The sequence below is a fragment of the Scyliorhinus torazame genome, chromosome 4 (assembly GCF_047496885.1).
Source record: "Scyliorhinus torazame isolate Kashiwa2021f chromosome 4, sScyTor2.1, whole genome shotgun sequence".
In the NCBI taxonomy this organism is placed as follows: domain Eukaryota; kingdom Metazoa; phylum Chordata; class Chondrichthyes; order Carcharhiniformes; family Scyliorhinidae; genus Scyliorhinus; species Scyliorhinus torazame.
Window position 1 is genome coordinate 198,928,529 of NC_092710.1, and position 22,986 is coordinate 198,951,514.

General features: G+C 43.7%; 1 protein-coding gene across 2 annotated transcripts in view; it reads left to right on the top strand.

Moving 5' to 3' along the window:
* The first annotated feature begins 2,474 nt into the window (after positions 1 to 2,474).
* enpp4 (ectonucleotide pyrophosphatase/phosphodiesterase 4) overlaps positions 2,475 to 22,986 on the top strand; it is a 56,158-nt gene continuing 35,646 nt past the window's right edge. Inside the window, exon 1 of one of the 2 annotated variants that reach the window (XM_072499086.1) lies at positions 2,475 to 2,919. In XM_072499086.1, coding sequence (XP_072355187.1) covers positions 2,725 to 2,919 — 195 coding nt within the window. In that variant the 5' untranslated portion in view covers positions 2,475 to 2,724. Of the gene's footprint in view, positions 2,960 to 22,986 lie in introns of both variants that reach the window. The other variant, XM_072499087.1, reaches the window with a different exon arrangement.

A 22,986-nucleotide genomic window follows, 5' to 3' on the forward strand; every position in this document is an offset into this window, starting at 1 on the left:
AAGTTCTCTCCATTAGGGCTGGATAGTTAACTTCAATGACCTGCAGTCTGTCCATTTAGCAACACATTTACATTGAAAAGGCCCTCGCTGCTACTATTTCTGCGTATATGATTTATGTTTTATCTTTGAGGGTTTAAAGGTAATATGTCGTAGTTTCTCTTGGTGAACAGTTTCTACCATTGAAACGGCTGCTCCAGTGTCCACCTCTATTTTCACCAGTTGTCTGTCCAGTAAAGGAGTGGCCCAGTAATAGTTTATTGTGCCCACAATGGCCAGTACGTTCAATGACAGTTTGTCATCTGACTGACTCTGGTCCTTTTTCACACCTGCTTTGTTTAATGTGGATCTTTTTCCCTCTTCAGTTTACCATTTGAAACACTTGGTTCTTGTTTTTTATAGTTCTTATTCAAACTTGTTTCTATCTCCTTTTTACCACAATTCCTGCATTTTGCATCTTTGCAGGAGCAGACTGCTGCTGCAAGACCAATTTTTGCGCATCAGTGGCAATTTTGAACCTGTGTCTGGGTTCGGGTCTCAGCTAACATTTTGTGGATTCTAGTACTCAGACTTAATTATTGTGCTGCCTTATCTACTAATTCTATCAAGATCGCCACTTCTAATGTCTTCTTTAGGTTTAAATTGCTCTCTGTTAACAGCCTTTTTTGGATTAGGGTTAGCTTCACTTCTTAACCCACACACTTATCTGTCTCTAATGGTGTCATTCAAGACAGCTCCAAATTCACAGTATTTAACTAATTTGTTTAAAGTAGTTCCGAACTTTGTGATTGATTCACCTTCTTGTTGATTATGTTTAAGGAGCCTGAACCTTTTGGTGATGACCAAAGGTTTAGATGAGAAGTGGCCCTGCAATATCTCCACAATCTCACCTGAGGTTTTCCAGCCTGGTTTTTCTTGCTGCACCAGACTTTGTAGGAGATTGAAGGCTTCCAACTCCCCCCCCCCCCCCCCACCATTGTACTCAGGAAAGTTGAGACTATAATATCTGCCTCAATTTTGTTCGCTTGCACAAAATAATACATTTTTTCAGGATATGAGCTTCGTGTTCTCATCATATGGCCTCACCGCACCAGAATTTCCAGCATTTTTACTATAGAAAACCTTGTGTAAGCATGATGTGCCATAAACTTTTTAGCACAACCTCGTTTCTTTTTTCAAACTAGGTAGCCCTGAGGTCACCCTGTTTCCTTCCGACTTTGGAATTGTTTCTACTCACAATGCTCCCTGTACTGTTCCAGATCTTTCTGGGCAGAGCATGTGGTGAGCTTCTTTTTGAAGTTGAATTCACTGAAATCTGTGTTTACATTTTGTTTTCTTCAATAGCTTTTACCTCTATTTAGCACCCCTCTGTCTCCAGCTTTGAGTAGCAAAGATTTTAGCTTCTAATCCTTTTCAGATTCTGTGCACAGATCAATGATTTTTCTGTATCTTTTTTCTTCAGGAGTCTGCCATGTGGTTCCAACCTCTTCCTCGCCAATTTTCTTTGTGATATTTTTAAAGGATAGGCTTTGCAGACCACAAAGGGACAAACAAATAAGAGATTTATTGGAAAGGTGTATACCCAACAAGCTGTAAAGATAGATTGCCTGGTTGCCTGCACGTACAGCCAATGAGGTCATCAATAGGTCAGATGATTGGACTCTTAAAGTGACCTTGTTCCAACTAAGAACAAAGATGAATGCACAACAACTGGAAGTCCTGCCTAATGTTGTGGAGGCTAGTAGGGGGTGTCCTCTACCCAAAGGATGGAAGGACGACAAGCTCTCAGACCAACCCAGCATGGGAGGAAGTCTCCAGGGAGATCAGTGCCAACGGCCTCCAACAGAGGACTGCCCTGCAGTGCAGGAAACGGATGAATGCTCCGCCAGGATCAGTGAACCCTCAACTGCTCACACTCACCTCACTGAATGGTAGAGAGGATTAGGCCTAGTGGGCAAGGGCACCATTCATGTGGCCCATGTATAAAAGATAAAGTGATGCCTAGTTGTTTACAGTGGTCCCTTGAAATCGAGGATGATGTTCGTCAGGCTTGGTGAGTCTTTAGATGACGGAGGAGCCCAATTCTGGATCCACAGGTTCTCTTGCAGTGATGGCATCTTGTTGCACAGGGAACAAGGAAATTAACTTTGCCCCAGGTTGTCTTTCCTCTCCTTCCTCTGCCGCCGCTATTTTGCCTCACTGTCAACCTTCTCTGTAATTTTAAAACCAATCTGTATGTATATAGTTTTCCACCCCCCCCCCTCCCCCGCTGGACTCATTTTTAACAGGGGGTGAATGTGGTAGTCACCACTGTTGTATTATATTGTATATATGGGTATTAAGGCCCCTGTACTACAGGTACCGGGGTAGATCCCTGTTTGCTGGCTCCGCCCAGTAGGCAGGGTATAAATGTGTAGTGCTCTCCGAACAGCAGCCATTTTGTAAGCTACTGTAGGAGGCCACACATCTCTGTGTAATAAAGCCTCGGTTACATTCTACTCTCGTCTCTTAATTGATAGTACATCAATAAGAAAAGCCCATCAAGTAGAAACAATTCTGTAATTCCACCCATAACGTTGCCCTCCTGTTTAAAAAAAATACTTCAGGAGTAAGTAGAACAAGACATGATTTTAAGGATGACGGCATGTATCAATTTCCTTTTGTTGTTAACATTAAAAAAAAATAATCATTCTGGTGGTAAAGGTAGATTTAAGAAGTGCTGGAAGCATGATCGGCAGAGTGGCAACAGCCAGGGCCCAACCCCCTCTGTGCGTCCATCAAATCCACCCAAATATTGCGGAAGTCAGAGGCAGCTCCCTCGCCGAATTTGTGGTTCTCATGTTCCCCATTTGTCTTCCTCCTCCTCTTGTCAGAATTTGTTGTTCGTGTGGGAATTCTTGGCCTAATGCGGTAACAGCGGAGGTAAGCGGCGGCCCGGGATTTGACGGAAGTTGCAAACACGGTAACATTGAGAATGCGGAGCGAACCGGCGCAGCACAGCCCGAGCCAGGAGCTGCTGGCAGCGTTTGCGGGTTATCCCCCGTCCCCGGGCAGCCCCGCTGGCTCTCAGCACGCTCCGCATTGTGTCCTTTAGGCCGGAGTGAAGCCGCGGGGCCAAGCCGCAAATGGGATGCGCTTCCTTCTGCATCAGTTTTGTCGGCAATCCCAAGGGCCGATCTCTTCGGGAGTCCAGTTGTTTATAAATTATTTCATTTGTCAGATGTATAGAAAATGCCGGGAATACGCGAGAATTTGCAGTTTAATGTATCAGGTTAAACAGCGTTTAATGATCAGTAATTATTTACAGTTTCATTGGGATATCATGGTGGGCATCAATTGGTTGCCGATCCTGTGATCTGATCGTACTAATAATATCCGTGTACATCATTAACCTGACCTCACAGTGTGACTAGCCTGCCTTCTCTTCCTGCTCCCGTAACGTTGCTTCGGATGCCCCTCCCTTATCCAGAAACGAAACATCAGCAACTCGACCTCCCCGCCCTCACCACCTCTCGACTCCACTGTCTCAGACGCCCAGTGTTCCGAGCAGTAATTACCTCTAATTAAATAATTGGAAGCCCAAATCCATTGTCTTCAGTCCCTGCCACAAATCTCCCTCGGTCTATGACTCCATCCCAATCCTGCTGCCCCATTTGATCCTGAGTTTCTGACCCCATAATCACGGGCATCTTGTAGATGGTACAACTACAGCTCAATCATTATGGGCAGCACAGTAATTAGCACAGCTCCAGGCACCGGGTTCAGCTCCGGCCTTGGGTGTCTGTGTGGGTTTCCCTGGGTGTTCCGGTTTCTTCCCACAGTCCAAAGATGTGCAGGGTAGCTGGATTGGCCATGCTAAAACGCCCACGAGTGTCCAGCGGTTAGGGGTTGGGCGGGGGAATGCTCTTTCGGAGGGTCGGTGCAGACTCAATGGGACAAATGGCCTCTTGCTGCACTGCAGACATCCCTCCAATGCCTCAGAAGCATATTCGTATCCGGCTTCCTGCGATGAACATACTTCCTGGCTTGTTCTTGGTTCAGGTCTGCTTTTGCGATTGATTGATTTTTATTGTCACATGTACTAAAGTACAGTGAAAAGTATTTTTCTGCGGCCCAGGGAACGTACGTACATAGTAGACAAAAGAATAATCGACAGAGTACATTGACCAATGGTACGTTAACAAATAGTGATTGGCTATAGTGCGGAACAAGGGCCAAACAAAGCAAAAAATGAGCAAGAGCAGCATAGGGCATCATAATGGTGTTCTTACTGGGAAGATCAGTCCAAGAGGGGAATCGTTGAGGAGTCTGGTAGCTGTGGGGAAGAAGCTGTTCCTATGTCTGGATGTGCGGGTCTTCAGACTTCTATCTTTTACCTGATGGAAGGGTCTGGAAGAGAACAAAGCCTGGGTGTGAGGGGTCTCTGTCTGCCTTCCTGAGGCAGCGGAAGGTGTGTGCAGAATCAATGGGAGGGTGACAAGCTTGTGTGATGCGTTGGGTGAGCTCACCACACTCTGAAGTTTCTTGCGATCTTGGGCCGAGCAGTTGCGATACAAGGCTGTGATGCAGTCAGATAGGATGCTCTCTATGGCACATCTGTAGACATTTGTGAGAGTCGATGCAGACATGCCAAACATCTTTAGCTTCCGTAGGAACTAAAGACGTTGTTGGGCTTTCTTGACTGTTGCATCAACGTGAGTGGACCAGGGGTGGTGGGTGGTGTGGAGGGGGGGTGTGGTGTTGTGGGGTGGTGGGGGGGGGGGGTGGTGTGGAGGGGGGGTGTGGTGTTGTGGGGGAGGGGGGGTGGGGTGGGGGTGGGGGGGGGGAGTCGTGCTTCGCTTCCTGTAGTCCGATGATCAGTTCCTTAGTCTTTCCAACGTTTAGAGAGAGGTTGTTTTTGGAACACCATGCAACCAAGTGATCTATCTTCTGTAGTCTGACTCGTCGTTGTTTGCGATATGGCCTGCCACAGCCGTATCATCCGCAAACTTACAGATCGAATTGGAGTTAAATCTTGTCACACAGTCGTGAATGTATAGGGAGTACAGTAGAGGACTGAGTACAGATCCATGCGGGGCCCCGGTGTTGAAAACTATTGTGGAGGAGGTGCTTTTACCTATCCTGACAGATTGCAGTCTGTTGATGAGGAAGTCAATGATCCAGCTGCACAGGGAGGGTTCAAGTCCAAGATTGCAGAGTTGCGTTACTAGTCTTGTCGGGATAATGGTGTTGAAGGTAGAGCTGTCGCCTATGAATAGCAGTCTGACGTAGGTGTCCTTGTTGTTCTAATCTGCTTCATAGAATTATAGAAATTGGAACAGCACAAAAGGAGGCTATTCGGCACATTAATCCTGTGCTGGCTGTTTGCTCATAGCGTGACATTTCCTTTCTGTTCAAGTTTTTATCCAATACTTTTTTGAACGTTACTATTGAGTCTGCATCTACTACCCCTTCGGCAGTGCTGTACGGGTCACAACAACTAACTCACTGTGTTTTTAAAAAAATCCTCATATTACCGACCTCTGGCTCTGTTGCTAATCTATGTCCTACAGTTATCCATCCTATTGCCACAGGAAAGTTACTCTATCAAATCTTTTCTGTTCTAATTTTTACTACTTTCCGAACTTCTGCCATAAACATTGAAGGAGATATCAACTATTAAACTGAGATTGTATTCACATTCTGCACTTAGAGCTGCTACTAAATTGGTAATTGACTGGATGTGAGAATGAAAGTCAGATGATCTCTATGAATTTAATGGACGAGCAATCAATTTGATTTTGAAATAGCCTAACACAAATAGCCTAACGCAAGTATGTTAAAGATAATTCCCAATAGTTCCATCTCATGATATAAAATGCTATCTAAATAATAAAACCATGCTAATCATGTTATGCTAATTCTGGAACGAAATGATTTGTTTGATTTGTGTTCACAAAGATGAAAAGAACAGCCTGAAAGATTTCTATAGTAAATATGCAATGTGATAGCTCCCTTCTCATTTCAGTGAATAGATTGAAGAAAAATTAATTTAAATTTGACGCTATGTAATGTTAAGAAGGCGTATTGTGTGCTGGCTTTCATTACCAAGGGATTGTGTTTAAGAGCCACGTGGTTTTGCTGCAGCTTTATAAAACCCTGGTTAGACCACACTTGGAATATTGTATCCAGTTCTGGTCGCCTCATTATAGGAAGGATGTGGATACTTTGGAGAGGGTACAGAGGAGATTTACCAGGATGCTGCCTGTACTGGAGAGCATGTCTTATGAAGAAAGGTTGAGGGATCTAGGGCTTTTCTCACTGGAGTGAAGAAGGCAGAGAGAATACTTGATAGAGGTGTACGAGGTGATGAGAGGCATGGATAGCCAGAGACTTTTCCCCAGGGTGGAAATGGCTGTCACAAAGGGGACAACATTTTAAGGTGATTTGAAGAAGGTATAGGGGAGATGTCAGAGGTAGATGCTGGGTGCGTGGAATGCACTGCCAGCAGAGGTGGTCAGAGTCATTAGGGACATTTAAGCGACTCTTGGACAAGCACATGGACAGACGTAAAACGAAGGGGTGTAGGTTAGGTTGATCTTCGATTAGAATAAATGGTCGGCACAACATCGTGGGCTGAAGGGCCTGTACTGTTCTATGTTCTGTCATGAGAATGTCACTTTAAGAAATGTTTGGCTGCTCATGTTACTGCAGTGATGTCAGAGTGTGGGTGGAGCTGAGCTCTGGTTCTGCTTTTTAGTTTCACTTTGAGAAAAGCTTGGGTGTGTCTGTCTTTTTGGTTTCGTTTTTCAGTGTGTTGCAGCTGAAGTCAGCCAAAGCAGCTGCATTGTTGATCTCTCTGCCATGAAGGACTATCTCTTACTAATTTGGTGAATTCAGAATTATAAATGTTTTCAGTATTGAATGTAAACTCTGATGTGCTCCTGTTTAAAGTTTGTTCAGTCTTTTGGGTGTAAAAGGACAGCATACAGGTTACTTAGTGTTGTATTCTTTGTGTGTTATCTTTGAATTAATGGTTGCTAAGATATTCACTGTTTGTTTTAGAAAGGTTAACTTGAGTTCATAGAATAAACATTTTTTGTTTTAAAAAATATTTTTCCATTTCTGTTGTACCACACCTGTAGAGTGGGCCGTGTGCTCCCCATACCACAATCTATTAAAAGTTGTGGGTGAGGTGAACTCCATGATACACTTTGGGGTTCTCTAAACCCTGACCCATAGCAAATTGGATTGGCTTAGTGAACTTAAAGACAGTGAGGGGTGAGCACATTGTGTTTGGTTTTCAGGTGTGGCATTCTAGTTTAAGTAGGGAGTGTGTTGTGGACAATGGCTCTTTCAGAGGCTCAGAAGTTTTTGGGGGTGGAGATGGTCACATGCAGTACCTTACGGACTAAAAGCAGACTGTTAGATTTGGCAAAAACATTGCAGTTAACATTACCTGACAAAATGCAAAAAGATGAGGTAATTATGGCGGTGGCTATGCATTTAAAGCTGCCTGAGATACAGTTTGACTCATTGGAAATGGCAAAAATTCAGTTGTAAATTAAACAGATGGAACATGAGAAAGAATTAAAGCAACTTGAATACTAAAGAGAGGAAAAGGAAAGAGAGAGCGAGAGGAAAAGGAGAGAGAAAAAAGGAGAAAAGAAAGAGTAGCCCTAGCAGAACAAAAAGAGAGGGAGATGCAGATCAGGCAAAAAGATAAAGAGAGAGAGTTTGAACTTCAGAAAATGGCCATGAAACATGACAGTAGGTTAAAATTGGCAGACGAAAAGGGAAATGTACAGTTGGATGATAGTGATGAGGATAGTGAGAAAGAGCGTCATAGTCGAAGGAGTGGTGGGGATCAATTTAAATATGTCCAAGCATTACCAAGGTTTGACGAGAAGGAGGTAGAAACCTTTTTCATTTCATTTGAGAAGGTAGCTAAACAAATGAAATGGCCACAGGACATGTGGGTGTTACTGATTCAAACAAAGCTGGTAGGTAGAGCTGGTGAAGTGTTTACATCACTACCGGAGGAGGTATCTGGGTCATATGAGGAGGTGAAAAAATCCATCTTAGGTGCATATGAACTAGTGCCTGAAGCCTCCAGAGAAAGGTTTAGAAATTTAAGGAAAGAATTTGGTCAAACATACATGGAGTTTGAAAGGATCAAACAGAGTAATTTTGATAGGTGGATAAGGGCTTTGAAAATAGATCAAACATATGAAGCTCTCAGAGAAATTATACTTTTGGAGGAGTTTAAAAATTCAATTCCTGATGTAGTGAGAACTCATGTGGAAGAGTAGAGGGTTAAAACTGCAAGATTAGCAGCAGAAATGGCAGATGATTATGAATTAGTTCATAAATCAAAGCTTGGTTTCCGACATCAGTTTCAGCCTGTGAGGGATAGAAACTGGGGACATGAGAAATACTCAAGTGATAAAGGTAAAGGTGATCTGATGGGAGATAATAAGGAGAGTGTACCTCAGATTAAAAAAGAAATCCAGGAGGGTAGAAAAGAAATGAAAAGTTTCAAATGTTTTCACTGTAATAAACTAGGCCATGTAAAGTCACAGTGTTGGTGGTTGAAGAAAAGCACTGGAAAGGCTGATGTGGGAAAACAGGATAAGACAGTAGGGTTTGTTAAAGTGGTAAAGGAAAGCCCTAGTGAAGTGAAGGAGGTGCAAAAGATTGTACAGCCTGATCAAGAGGTGATTGATAAGAAGGTGCCAGATCTCTTTAAAGAATTTACTTGTGTGGGTAAAGTTTACTCATGTATATCAGGAGGAGTATGTAAAGAAATCACAATTTTAAGAGATATGGGAGCTAGTCAATCTTTAATGGTAAGAGATGAGGAGTTATGTAGGTTGGGAAGAATGTTGACAGAAAAGGTGGTAATATGTGGAATTCAGGGTGAGAGATGTAGTGTTCAATTATATAAGGTAAGGTTGGAATGTCCAGTGAGTGAAGTGGTGAAGTGGTAGTAGGAGTAATAGAGAAATTATCTTGTCCAGGAATACAGTTTATCTTGGGTAAGGATATAGCTGGATCGCAGGTGGGAGTGATGCCCACTGTGGTTATAAGCCAATACAAAATCAGACAACTGAAGTGTTGAAGGACGAATATCCTGGGATTTTTCCGGATTGTGTGGTAACAAGGTCGCTAAATCACAGGTTAAAACAAGAGGAGAAATCAAAGAGTGAAGATAACGTTGAAGTGCAATTGTCAGAAACGATTTTTGATCAGATGGTTGAAAACGAACAAGAACAGGTGGAGGATGAGGCGGATATTTTTAGTTCAGGAAAATTGGTGGAGTTACAACAGAAAGATATAAAAATAAAACGGATGTATCAGCATATACAGAAGAGGTATCTGAGTGTATACCAGAATATTATTACCGTAAAAGTGATGTCTTGATGAGAAAATGGAGACCTTTACATATGCAGGCGGATGAAAAGTGGGCAGAAGTTCATCAAGTAGTATTGCCGGTAGGGTATAGAAAGGAGGTGTTGCGAGTTGCACCTGAGGTACCAGTGGGAGGTCATTTGGGAATAAGGAAAACTCAAGCTAAAATACAAAAACATTTTTATTGGCCTGGACTACATAAAGATGTAGTTAAATTTTGTCAATCATGTCACACATGTCAAGTGATAGGGAAACCTCAAGTAGTGATAAAACCAGTGCCCTTAATACCCATTCCTGCATTTGAGGAACCTTTTACAAGGATCCTAATTGATTGCGTAGGACCGCTTCCTAAAACAAAAAGTGGGAATCAATATCTTATGACGATAATGGATGTGTCTACTAGGTTTCCAGAGGCCATTCCAGTACGTAATATTACAGCTAAAAAGATTGTGGAGAAGTTACTTAAATTCTTTACTAGATATGGGCTACCCATAGAAATACAATCGGATCAAGGATCAAATTTTACCTCCAGGTTATTCAAAGAAGTTATGGATAGCTTAGGAATAAAACAATTTAAATCAACTGCATACCATCCAGAATCGCAGGGAGTGTTAGAAAGATGGCATCAGCCATTAAAGGCAATGTTGAGGGCTTATTGTCAAGATTATCCAGAGGATTGGGATAAAGGAATTCCATTTGTCCTGTTTGCAATTAGGGATGCACCGAATGACTCAACCAAATCTAGTCCTTTTTGAACTAATTTTAGGTCATGAGGTAAGAGGACCAGTTAAATTGATTAAGGAAAAATTGGTGAGTGAGAAATCAGAACTTATTGGATTATGTGTCAAATTTTAGGGAACGATTAAATAGAGCAGGTGAATTGGCTAGACAACATTTGAAAGTTGCACGTGATGAAACGGGTAGCAGACAAGAAATCCAAAGTTCATAGTTTTGCCAGTGGGGATAACGTTTTGGTGTTGTTACCAGTGGTAGGTGAACCTTTAAAAGCTAGGTTTTGTGGACCTTATCAGATTGAAAGGAAATTAAGTGAGGTAAATTATGTGGTAAAAACACCAGATAGAAGGAAGAATCACCGAGTGTGTCATGTGAATATGCTTAAAAGGTACTTTGAAAGGGAAGGAGAGAAAAAGGAGGAGGTTTTAACGATTCTAACTCAAAGTGACGAATCAAATCCAGATGACTGTGAATTTGACATACCTCAAATTAAATTGGCAAATGAGGATGTTCTTAAAAATTGGGATAAATTGCTGAGTTATCTTCCAGAGGAAAAACAAACTGACCTGAAAGAGTTATTGATATCACATGGGCAGGTTTGTGGAGATAAATTGGGAAGTACTAAAATGGCTACTCATGATGTAGATGTGGGAAATGCTGTTCCAATCAAACAACATCCATATAGACTTAACCTGTGCCAATTTTAAAGGGTTAAGAAAGAGATTGAGAGTATGCTTAAAAATGGCATAATTGAAGTGGGTTGCAGCCAATGGAGCTCACACATAGTGATGGTGCCTAAACCAGACGGTACCCAATGGTTGTGTGTGGACTATAGAAAGGTTAATGCAGTTACAAGAACGGACTCTTATCCTATCCCACGTTTGGAGGATTGCATTGAGAAATTGGGACAATCAGCTGTTATTTCTAAACTGGATTTACTTAAAGGTTACTGGCAGGTACCTTTATCCGAAAGGGCGAAGGAGAGTTCAGCTTTTGTGACTCCAGATGGTATATACCAATTCAAAGTTATGCCATTTGGCATGAAAAACGCCCCAGCCACAATTCAACGGTTAACTAACAAGGTTGTTTCAGGATTACCCAATTGTGCGGTATACATCGACGATCTGGTAATTTTCATCCAGACATGGACAGAACAAAACATCTGATGGAGTTATTCGATTGACTTCAGGAGGCGGGTTTGGTGATAAACCTAGCCAAAAGTGAATTTGGAAAAGCCCAAGTCACTTTCCTTGGAGTTTCCGATACCCTCAAGACAAAGGGAAATAATGCGATTTCTTGGCATGAGTGGATTTGATCGAACATTTGTGCAAATGTTTTATCTCGTGATTGCTCCACTGATGGACTTGCTGAAGAAACGTCGAAATTTTCAGCAGACAGTGGACTCTCAACAGGCATTTGACTGCCTGAAAGCTGTGATAACCAACGCTCCTGTGTTGGAGAATTGCAAGCGATTCTGTGATCAGATTGAACTAAAGTATCTGACTTTAAAGAGAAATGCTGAGGCTTAGAGAAATGGACAGATCATGCAGTGACCTTCTTGTTCAAAGAGACTCAATCGGGAAGGAATTTCAGTTGGAGGAAGAAGAAGAACAAAAAAAAAGGACTATTATTATACCTGTTTGCGTGTGTTGTTTTTTGCAATGATAAAATATATTTACTGTGTGCATTTCTTAAAGGATGGTGAAAAGGTGAAAAATGAAACCATCTTGAAGTTGATGGTTTGTTTTTTTTCTGAGGGGGGGGGGAAGGTTTCATGAGACTGTCGCTTTAAGAAATGTTTGGCTGCTCATGTTACTGCAGTGATGTCAGAGTGTGGGTGGAGCTGATCTCTGGTTCTGCTTTTTAGTTTCACTTTGAGAAAAGCTTGGGTGTGTCTGTCTTTTTGGTCTTGTTTTTCAGTGTGTTGCAGCTGAAGTCAGCCAAAGCAGCTGTATTGTTGAGCTTTCTGCTATGAAGGACTATCTCTTAATCATTTGGTGAATTCAGAATTATAAATGTTTTCAGTATTGAATGTAAATTCTGATATGCTCCTGTTTAAAGGTTTGTTAAGTCTTTTGGGTGTAAAAGGACAGCATACAGGTTACTTAGTGTTGTATTCTTTGTGTGTTATCTTTGAATTAATGGTTGCTAAGATACTTTTCCATTTCTGTTGTACCATACCTGTAGAGTGGGCCGTGTGCTCCCCATACAACAATCTATTAAAGTTGTGGGTCAGGTGAACTCCATGATACACTTTGGGGTTCTCTAAACCCTGATCCATAACAGTTCTAATGTGAAAAATGCTTCATAGGCCCTTGGCAGCAGTGCTTATGAATCGTTATAGATCTGAGACTTAGAGGGGGACCAGACAGGGGTGTCCCTTAAACCCCTTGCTGTTCGCATTGGTTATAGAATCTTTGGTAGATGCTATTTGACAGAAGCCTTTGGTTTGGGATTTTGTGGGGAGGGAGGGGGGGGGGGGATGGGGGTGCAACATAAGACCATGCTTTACTCTGTTGATGTGCCGCTGTTTATGCCAAAGCCAGATGTCTTGGTTCCCACTATTATTGATTGGTCAAGAAAGTGCTGCTTTCAATGTGGTAAATTGGATAAATGTTGGCTTAGTAACAGGAAACAAAAGGGTAATTGTCGATGGCTGCCCTTGCCGTTGGAAAATTGTTTCAAGTGGTGTTCCACAAGGCTTGGTGTTGGAACCCTTATTGTTTGTGTTATATATTAATGATTTGGACATGAACATGGGGAGCATGATTGGGAAGTTTGCAGATGACACAAAGATTGGCTGAGTGGTGGCAGTGTAGAGGATAGCTAAAATCTTCAAAAAGATATAGATGAATTGGTAAAGTGGGCGATATAGTGGCAGATGGAAATTAACACAGAGAAGTGTGAGGTCATGCATTTAGGGAGGTCAAACAGTTCTAGGGTGTACACAATAAATGGGAATAGGGAATACACTAAGAGCGATAGATGAAGTGCGAAATCTTGGCATACAGGAACATAGATCCCTAAAGGCAGCAGTTCAACTATTGATATATTGATATTTATTGTCACATGTACCGAAGTACAGTGAAAAGTATTTTTCTGCGGAACGTACACAGTAGGCAAAAGAATAATCAGGTTAAAGTCCAACAGGTTTGTTTCAAATCACTAGCTTTCGGAGCACTGCTCCTTCCTCAGGTGAATGAAGAGGTGGGTTCCAGAAACATATATATAGACAAAGTCAAAGATGCAAGACAATGGTTTGAATGCGAGCATTTGCAGGTAATTAAGTCTTACAGATCCAGAGATAGGGACAACCCCAGGTTAAAGAGGTGTGAATTGTCTCAAGCCAGGACAGTTGGTAGGATTTTGCAAGTCCAGGCTAGATGGTGGGGGGGTGAATGTAATGCGACATGAATCCAAGGTCCCGGTTGAGGCCGTACTCATGTGTGCGGAACTTGGCTATATGTTTCTGCTCAGTGATTTTGCGTTGTCTCGTGTCCTGAAGGCCGCCTTGGCGAACGCTTACCCAGAGATCAGAGGCTGAATGCCCTTGACTGTGGAAGTGTTCCCCGACTGGAAGGGAACATTCCTGCCTGGCGATTGTCGTGCGATGTCCGTTCATCCGTTGTCGCAGCGTCTGCATGGTCTCGCCAATGTACCACACTTCAGGACATCCTTTCCTGCAGCGTATGAGGTAGACAACGTTGGCCGAGTCTCACGAGTATGTACCGCATACCTGGTGGGTGGTGTTCTCATGTGTAATGGTGGTACCCATGTCGATGATCTGGCATATCTTGCAGAGATTGCCATGGCAGGGTTGTGTGGTGTCGTGGTCGCTGTTCTGAAGGCTGCGTAGTTTGCTGCCTTCAACAATGGTTTGTTTGAGGTTGAGCTGTTGTTTGAAGGCAAGCTGTGGGGATGACCTTGGCAAGGTGTTCATCTTCATCGATGACATGTTGAAGGCTGCGAAGAACATGTCATAGTTTCTCCGCTCCGGGGAAGTACTGGACGACGAAGGTTGGTTGTGTCCCGTGTTTGTCTTCTGAGGAGGTCGGTGCGGTTTTTCGCTGTGGCGCGTTGGAACTGTTGATCAATGAGTCGAGCGCCATATCCCGTTCGTACAAGGGCATCTTTCAGCGTCTGTAGATGTCTGTTACGCTCCTCCTCATCTGAGCAGATCCTGTGTATACGGAGGGCTTGTCCATAGGGGATGGCTTCTTTAATGTGTTTAGGGTGGAAGGTGGAGAAGTGGAGCATCGTGAGGTTATCCGTGGACTTGCCACAGACTACTGTCCAAAATCAGTTGCATTCTTAGTCACACCCATCTCCATCAAGGACGGTCCCCTCAACACTTCGCTTTACCGCAAGTCCACAGATAACCTCACGATGATCCATTTCTCCACCTTCCACCCTTTTGTTGTTATTCGTACCAAAATGGATAACCTCACATTTGTCAACATTGGTATTCCATCTGCCAGACCCTAGCCCATTCACTTAACCTATCCAAATCCCTCTGCAGACTTCCAGTATCCTCTGCACTTTTTGCTTTACCACTCATCTTAGTGTCATCTGCAAACTTGGAAACATTGCCCTTGGTCCCCAACTCCAAATCATCTATGTCAATTGTGGGCCCAACACTGATCCCTGAGGGACACCACTAGCTACTGATTGCCAACCAGAGAAACACCCATTTATCCCCACTCTTTGCTTTCTATTAATTAACCAATCCTCTATCCATGCTACTACTTTACCCTTAATGCCATGCATCTTTATCTTATGCAGCAACTTTTTGTGTGGCACCTTGTCAAAGGCTTTCTGGAAATCCAGATATACCACATCCATTGGCTCCCTGTTACCTACCGCACTGGTAATGTCCTCAAAAAATTCCACTAAATTAGTTAGGCACGACCTGCCCTTTATGAGCCCACGCTGCGTCTGCCCAATGGGACAATTCCATCCAGATGCCTCGCTATTTCTTCCTTGATGATAGATTCCAGCATCTTCCCTACTACCGAAGTTAAGCTCACTGGCCTATAATTACCCGCTTTCTGCCTACCTCCTTTTTTAAACAATGGTGTCACATTTGTTAATTTCCAATCCGCCGGGACCACCCCAGAGTCTAGTGAATTTTGGACCCCTTATTGTGAGACACCTATTTGAAATTTATAGGTTATGCCCTGTTTGACCTGCTCGTGTAAGGTTTCCGTGAGCTGTGTTGCAAGTCCTGATTTCGCTATGTATAAAGATGTGTACCTTGTTATGTAATTCTACCATGTTTGTATGGTTTTATCCTCCTCCTCTTTCCCCCCCCCCCCCCTGTTTGTTGCATTACCCATAAAACTCTAATAAAATATATATTTCCAAAAATGTAGAGGGGGTTGTAATGTACAAAAGCAAGGCTGCCAGTGTCCATAGAAAAGTCCGACAAGCATGAATGTGATAAAATAACCAATGAATCTATTTTTGTGTAATGTCAGCTGAGGGCTAAATGTTGACCAGGACACCAGGAAAACTGCCCTGCTCCAACTATCCTCCTGAAAGAGGAGACAATAAATGAAAAACATCACTTCTGGAAATATCATACAGCACTCCCTCAGTACTGTATCAAAGTGTCCGCCTAGATTACAAACAGGTGCATTTACCTCAATATCTCCTTGAGACATTGGGTTGGAATGAGGTCCTTTTGGTCTTCAATTATTTTGTGAATTCTGGGCAACATTTATATCCGATGCCCCATTACCCTGAGAATTTGTTGTTAAATAAATTTAGAGTACCCAATTCTTTTTTTTCCAATTAACGGGCAATTTAGCGTGGCCAATCCACCTAACCTGCACATCTTTGGGTTGTGGGGGCGAGATCCATGCAGACACTGAGAGAATGTGCAAACCACACAGACAGTGACCTGGGGCCGGGATCGTACCTGGGCCTTCCGCGATGTCGGCAGTAGTGCTAATCACTGCGCCACCGTACCACCCCACCCTGAGAACTTTTAAGGGTCAACAAAAAGTGCGGATCACAATCCGATATAGGCAAGGTGGGTGCGTCCCTTTCCACAAGGACATCAGTGAGCCAGTTGGATTTTTAAGTTATATTTGTCTGGTGCCTGTCCTCATATTACTAGGTTAACTGAATTACGTTTCAAGCTTGTCTTGGTGTGCTTTGAACTCTCAACCTCTAGGTAGTTCATCTGGTATCATAACCGTGTGGCTGTTATTCATTATAGTTACCAGCTAGTTAGATATGAGCTCACGTCCGTAAAGCATTAGCCTGGGCCTCTTGATTACTAGTCAAGTGACATTACATCTTGCATAGTCATATCAAACTAGCTAGTGAAAGTTAAAATGCAAATAACAAATCTGGAATAAAGAGCTAGGGCGGATCTACTGGGCGGCACGGTAGCACAGTGGTTAGCATTGTTGCTTCACAGCGGCAGGGACCTGGGTTCGAATACCGGCTTGGGTCACTATCTTCGCGGAGTTTGCACGTTCTCCCCATGTCTGCGTGGGTTTCCTCCGGGTGCTCTGGTTTCCTCTCAAAGTCCAAAGATGTGCAGGTTAGGTGGACTGACCATGCTAAATTGCCCTTCAGTGTCCAAAAAGGTTAGGTGGGGTTACGGGGCTAGGGTGGAGGTGTGGGCTCAAGGGCCGGTTCAGACTCGATGACCGAATGGCTTCCTTCTGCATTGTAAGATAGTCCACAAGCAAACTTCGGTATATGTTAGAAATCTGAAGTAGAAACAGAAAATGCAGGAAACGTTAGACTGCATCAGTGGAGAGAAAAGCTGAGTTAGTTTTCATAAGTTCACTGTGATTTAAGTTGGTATTACTCTTGTTGACCACCTTTAAAAGGACAGTGCCTCTGTCCTTTGGGAGTATGATTGAAGCCAAGCATAATGCTCTCCGCTGTGGTTTGATAAATATTTTAGATAAATCCTACGTGCACAGAAGAACAAATGTTAATTGATTTCTGAGCAAATTTCTAGAACAGACAATTGTCCAACACAAGATGAATGCATGACAGGATATCAAACTTTTCTCTGTTCCGAAACTCAATTTCAAGTATTTATTCTATCTAATCTATATGATATATGAGTGTATGCACGATATATGGGTGTATGTGTGTGAGCGAGAGGGGGAGAAATTACATTTTTCCAGATCTGATGTCACAACCATTAAAGCTGGTCAGGGTGGGGTAAGAGGAGTGCGACAGTGGTTCGCTCAGTTGACCAGACGGCGAGTGTTAGCAGGAGAGGATCTCAAAAGAAATCACTCCACACCCGGGGCTGCTGGTCCTCGCATCAAACGGTTTATTTCACCAGCGGGGAGGTGGCGTTTGTTAAAGACCCAGACCGTCTCTCCACCGAACAAATGAAACATCCATTCTTATACATTTTTCAAAACAGCTACACAGCCCATTTCGGCTGGACCTTGTCCAATAATATGGCTTATACATTACATAATAGTTATATATCCAATTAAATTTGACATTACTTAAATTTGACATACCTTACCAGCCCCTAACTTCATGAAGAAGTCACTCCTACTAACTGTTAAAATTATCTTTCCTGCCTGCACCTGGAGACCTCGGGCTGGTGAGGATGAACAATACTTCTCTGTGTATGCCTCCCCTAGAATCTCCCATATCGGTTTCCATTCAATGTCTTAATATCAATCATCCTTGTCACCCTGACTATCTCTGCTGTCTATATTTAAATTACAGTACGAAGTCTTACAACACCAGGTTAAAGTCCAACAGGTTTGTTTCGATGTCACTAGCTTTCGGAGCGCTGCTCCTTCCTCAGGTGAGGAACATTCACCTGAGGAAGGAGCAGCGCTCTGAACGCTAGTGACATCGAAACAAACCTGTTGGAATTTAACCTGGTGTTGTAAGACTTCGTACTGTGCTCACCCCAGTCCAACGCCGGCATCGCCACATCATTATATTTAAATTGTTATTTATACCAGTTTGCAACTTAACCCAGCTAATGCTTGTTCAGGAATGTGGCTAATTCAGCTGAAAGCCATTTTGTATCTTTATTATTGCTAACTCAGCTAACAGCCATTTTGTGTAACTTATTTTTAATTGTATGTCTGTCCTTTCTGAAATTAGTAATTCTTAGGTTATAAAATCATACACATTGTTTACACAGTATCTATTCCTACAAATTGCCTGTTATACAGGCATCTAAGCCAGGGTACTTTTATCTAAAATCTTTCTAAATCTGACTTCAACAGCTAGCATGTGGATCAGATTAAAGCCAACAGCACGGGTTTCAATTCCTCTACCGACAGATGTGGACTCAGGGTCTCTCTCTTCGCCCATCCCTGGTAGAAAAAAGAATCCCTTGAATCCCTACATTGCAGAAGGAGGCTATTTGGCTATCAAATCTACACCGACCCTCCGAAAGTGCATTCTACCCAGGCCCATTCCCCGTAAACTCATGCATTGATCATGGCCAATCCACCTAACCTGCACACCTTTGGACTGTGAGAGGAAACCAGAGTTTGCGGAGGAAACCCATGCAGACACTGGGAGAACATGCAGACTCCACACAGTAACCCAAGGCTTTAATCGAACCCAGGTCCCTGGCGCTTTTCAATAGATCAACAAATTATCACCAAGGACCTGCCTTCGGGCAAAGAATTTGAAGAATCTGAAGCTCCTGTAAAAGGGACTTTCCGTCACATGAAAGATCAGATCAGAAATCAAACTGTAGTTTATAGTTTAAACCAACATAACCCACTAGAATTGAGGTAGAAGAATTTATTTCCAGAACCCAACTTTCATTTTCTGTTAACTGTGCAGTCAGATCTTTTTCTCCTATTCCAGATGACACGATTCCACTGCACATCACCAGCTGGTCTGGTTTGCCCGTTTTAAATGACTACAAAGAGCAAGTTAGGAATATAAATAAGTAATGTCCTTTGACTTGAGATGCAAATATAGTCAAATGAGTTAATATTATAAATCTTTAAAAAATAAATTTAGAGTACCCAATTCATTTTTTCCAATTAAGGGCCAATTTAGCGTGTTCAGTCCACCTATCCTGCACATCTTTGGGTTGTGGGGTCGACAACCACACAAACATCGGGGAGAATGTATAAACCCCACACCGACAGTGGCCCAGAACCAGGATTGAACCTGGGACCTCGGCGCCGTGAGTCTGCAGTGCTACCACTGCGCCACCGTGCAGCGCTTAATATTATAAATCTTAAGCAAACATCTTGAAGTATCTTGGTATGGATTCTTACCTACTGGGACTGTAAGTTCACAAATTAACCTTTGTATCTATAAAGTCTGCTTTCCCCCAATTTTTGGATACCCCCTTCACCAGTTGCTGCCAGGTTAGATCAGATACTGATGTGTAGTGGAATCATATTTCCTCTAACAGGTGAAAAAGATGCTAATCTGATTATAACAGCAACTGGAAAAGGACATTGGGCTGTGAAATCAATTATTATTCTTGTGATTCAACTTTTAATGTTTATAGTTTCTGTTCTTTTCTTAGCTTTGGCTGTTTTTCCCCCTCTTTCTGTTTCATTTACTCCCAGTTTGTCGTTTGCTACTTCTCCTATGTTCAAATCCTAGTTCCTGTTTTACAAATATTCAGTAGTTGTCTGTTTGTCTCTTCAACTGCTCAAGGGGCTGTTGGATATTTTTCAACTGTTTCTGGAGAATCAGCAATTTAAAACACAGCTACATAAAGAATCATAATGACACCTTTTTAAAAAAACATATTTTATTGATGCATTTATATATTCACACAACAAACATAATCACAAACCAACTCAAACCAACAAGGCTGCAAATAACAAACTCAACAAAATACGCCATCATCCCACTCCCCACTTCCCAACTCCCTGCTGACATCTTAACTTTTCTCGAAGAAGTCGATAAACGGCTGCCACATCCGGGCAAACCACTCAAGGCGAACTTTATTTTTTCTAACCTGAGAAACTCTGCCAGGTCACTCATCCACACCCCTGGTTTCAGGGGCTCCCGAGACCCTCCATTCTAATAATATCCGTCTTTGGGCTACCGGGGAGGCAAGGTCAAGACATCGGCCTCTCTCGCCCCCTGAACTCCCATGTCTTCTGATACTCCGAAGATCGCTACATCTAGACTCGGGACCACCTTCACCTTCAGGACCTCCAACATAACGACAGCAAACCCTGCCAGAATCTTCCAAGCTTCGGACATGCCCAAAACCTGATTCGCGGGCCCACCCGCACACTGCCAAAACCTAATAATTGCACCTTTTAAAATACTTTGAAGACAGCAGGGACAGGATTTTTACCCTGATAAGGGGGCGGGAATGGAGGCGGAAGAGGCCTGTAATATCACTGGTTGCCAGCATCATCTTGATACCGTGCCATTTTCCTGGACACCACATGAGGAACAGTTACTCGTTGCAGAACCAACTGAGCTAATTAAAAGGCGAATTAAGGCCATTAAACAGAGGCTGACTGGAAATTCTAGTGGTCCTGTTGCCACCCCACCATGTCAGGAACATGGGTGCTGCCTGGAGGCTGATAGACTGGGGGTCAGTGCCCCAGGATGCCCTTTGAGCTTCACTCCATCCTCTCAGCTCTCCACAATGATGGTTAGCATCTGTGGCTCGTTTTATTTTTGTAGCTTATTTTTTACTTCAGAAGTTATAAAAGTGCTGTGAGGGTGCCTTTGGGGCTAGCATCTGCTGCTTGTTTTTTTTTAAGCTTATTTTTTACTTCAGTAGTTATAAAAGTCCTGAGAGAGTGCCTCTGGATATATCTCTTTCCCCCCCACCCCTTTATCTGCAACACTGGCTGCAGCCCTTTACAAATATCTCAAGAGGAGCCCAGCATATTAGTGCAAAAGGTGAGGCTGAAGCATTTGCAACAATTTTCAGCCAGAATTGCCATCATGATAATCCATCTCTGCTTTCTCAGGAGGTCCCTTGCATCACAGATGCTAGTCTTCAGCCAATTCAATTCACTCTACGTGATTTCAAGAAATGGCTGAAAACATTGGATACTGCAGAGTCTGTGGGACCTGACGATATTCTGGCAATAGTACTGGATGTGCTCCAGAACCTGCTGCATCTCTAGCCAAGCTGTTCCAGTACAGCTACAACACTGGCATCTACCCGGCAGTATGGAAAATTGTACGTCCCGTAAATACAAAGCAGAAATCCAACCCAACAAATTACTACCCATACATTCCTTCATCAGTTTATTCTCAGTCATCAATAAAGTGTCGATGGTAGCCATGATGTGGAGATGCCGGCGTTGGACTGTAGTGAGCACAGTAAGAAGTCTTACAACACCAGGTTAAAGTCCAACAGGTTTGTTTTGTAAAGGCCCCGAGGAATCCAGCACGAGTTTTAAGGATACAAAATAATAAAGTTTATTTACTATAACAATATATACATAGTAGTAGCAGTAACTTCCCTTGCTACCTTCTCCTTCCTCCTGGTTCCTGGACTGGCCAGCTTATTTATAGTAGGAGTTTCTCCGCCCCCCTCATTGGGGAAGTTCATACTCCCATAGGATTGTGGGATAATCATTAGTCCCCAGCCAATCGTCAGTAGGCAGGTTATAACATCCCTCCCCCCCAAAGTCCAAGGAATCCACCGTAGGCCCTGGCGAAGGAAGGCGTCGAACTCGTTTGGCCGCAGGCCGGACGCCATTTGCACGCGGCGCTGGATCAGGCGGCGTATAACGAGACGGAGACCGGCGCTTCCGTGATGAACGGCGCGGTTGTACATCCACGGCCTGTGGACCCGAGGATTCCCCCTCTGATTCATCCTGTGTCTCCATCTCGGAGTCAGAGTCTGCTGCCTCCGTCATGTCAGCGTCTCTGTCCCCATTCGGTCCCGTCATGACCTGCGCAGGCTTTGAGTGAGGCACCAGTGGAAGATTTGGAGGACTACCTTCCCTTGTTTCTGGTCTTTGCCGCTGTTGAACTGAGCTCCGGGGGCGGGGAATCTTTTGCGGGGATGATCTTCTGGACCGGACGTGGTCTACATGTTTTCGCCGGAGACGACCCTGGGCTTGCACTTGGTACATTATAGGGCCCGTTTGGCGAAAGATTACCCCAGGAACCCATTGGGCACCACCAGCAAAATTCCGCACGAATACTGGGTCACCGGGCGCAAACTGCCGAATCGGACGATGCTGAGACAATCCCGGTCCCTGCCATTCTTGTGTGCGGCGTACTTTTGCGCCAATGTCCGGGAAGACCATACTAAGGCGGGTGCGAAGTCTCCGGCCCATTAGGAGTTCTGCGGGAGCTACCCCAGTCACTGTATGGGGGGTGGTCCTGTACGTAAACAAAAACCGAGCCAGTCTCGTGTCCATTGATCCGGAAGACTGCTTCTTTAGGCCTCTTTTGAATGTTTGCACTGCACGCTCTGCCAACCCATTTGAAGCCGGGTGGTAAGGGGCAGTGCGGATATGGCGGATGCCGTTCATCTTTGTCAACCTAGCAAACTCCTCACTCGTGAATGGAGTGCCATTATCCGTGACCAGCACCTCGGGGAGGCCATGCGTGCTAAATGATAAACGCATTTTTTCAATTGTTGCGCAGGACGTTGTCCCCTGCATCTTATGCACCTCCAGCCATTTGGACTGGGCGTCAATTAGTAGGAGGAACATGGATCCCTGAAAAGGGCCTGCGAAATCTGCATGTAAGCGTGCCCAAGGCCGCCCTGGCCATTCCCAGTGATGTAGCTTCTGATGCTCCTGGCAAATGGAGCAGTTTTGGGCCACCTTCTCAATGTCGGTGTCGAGGCCTGGCCACCAGACATAACTCCGGGCCAACATTTTCATCTTGGTCACGCCCGGATGCCCATTGTGCAAGTCTGATAATATCAGCTCCTGGCCT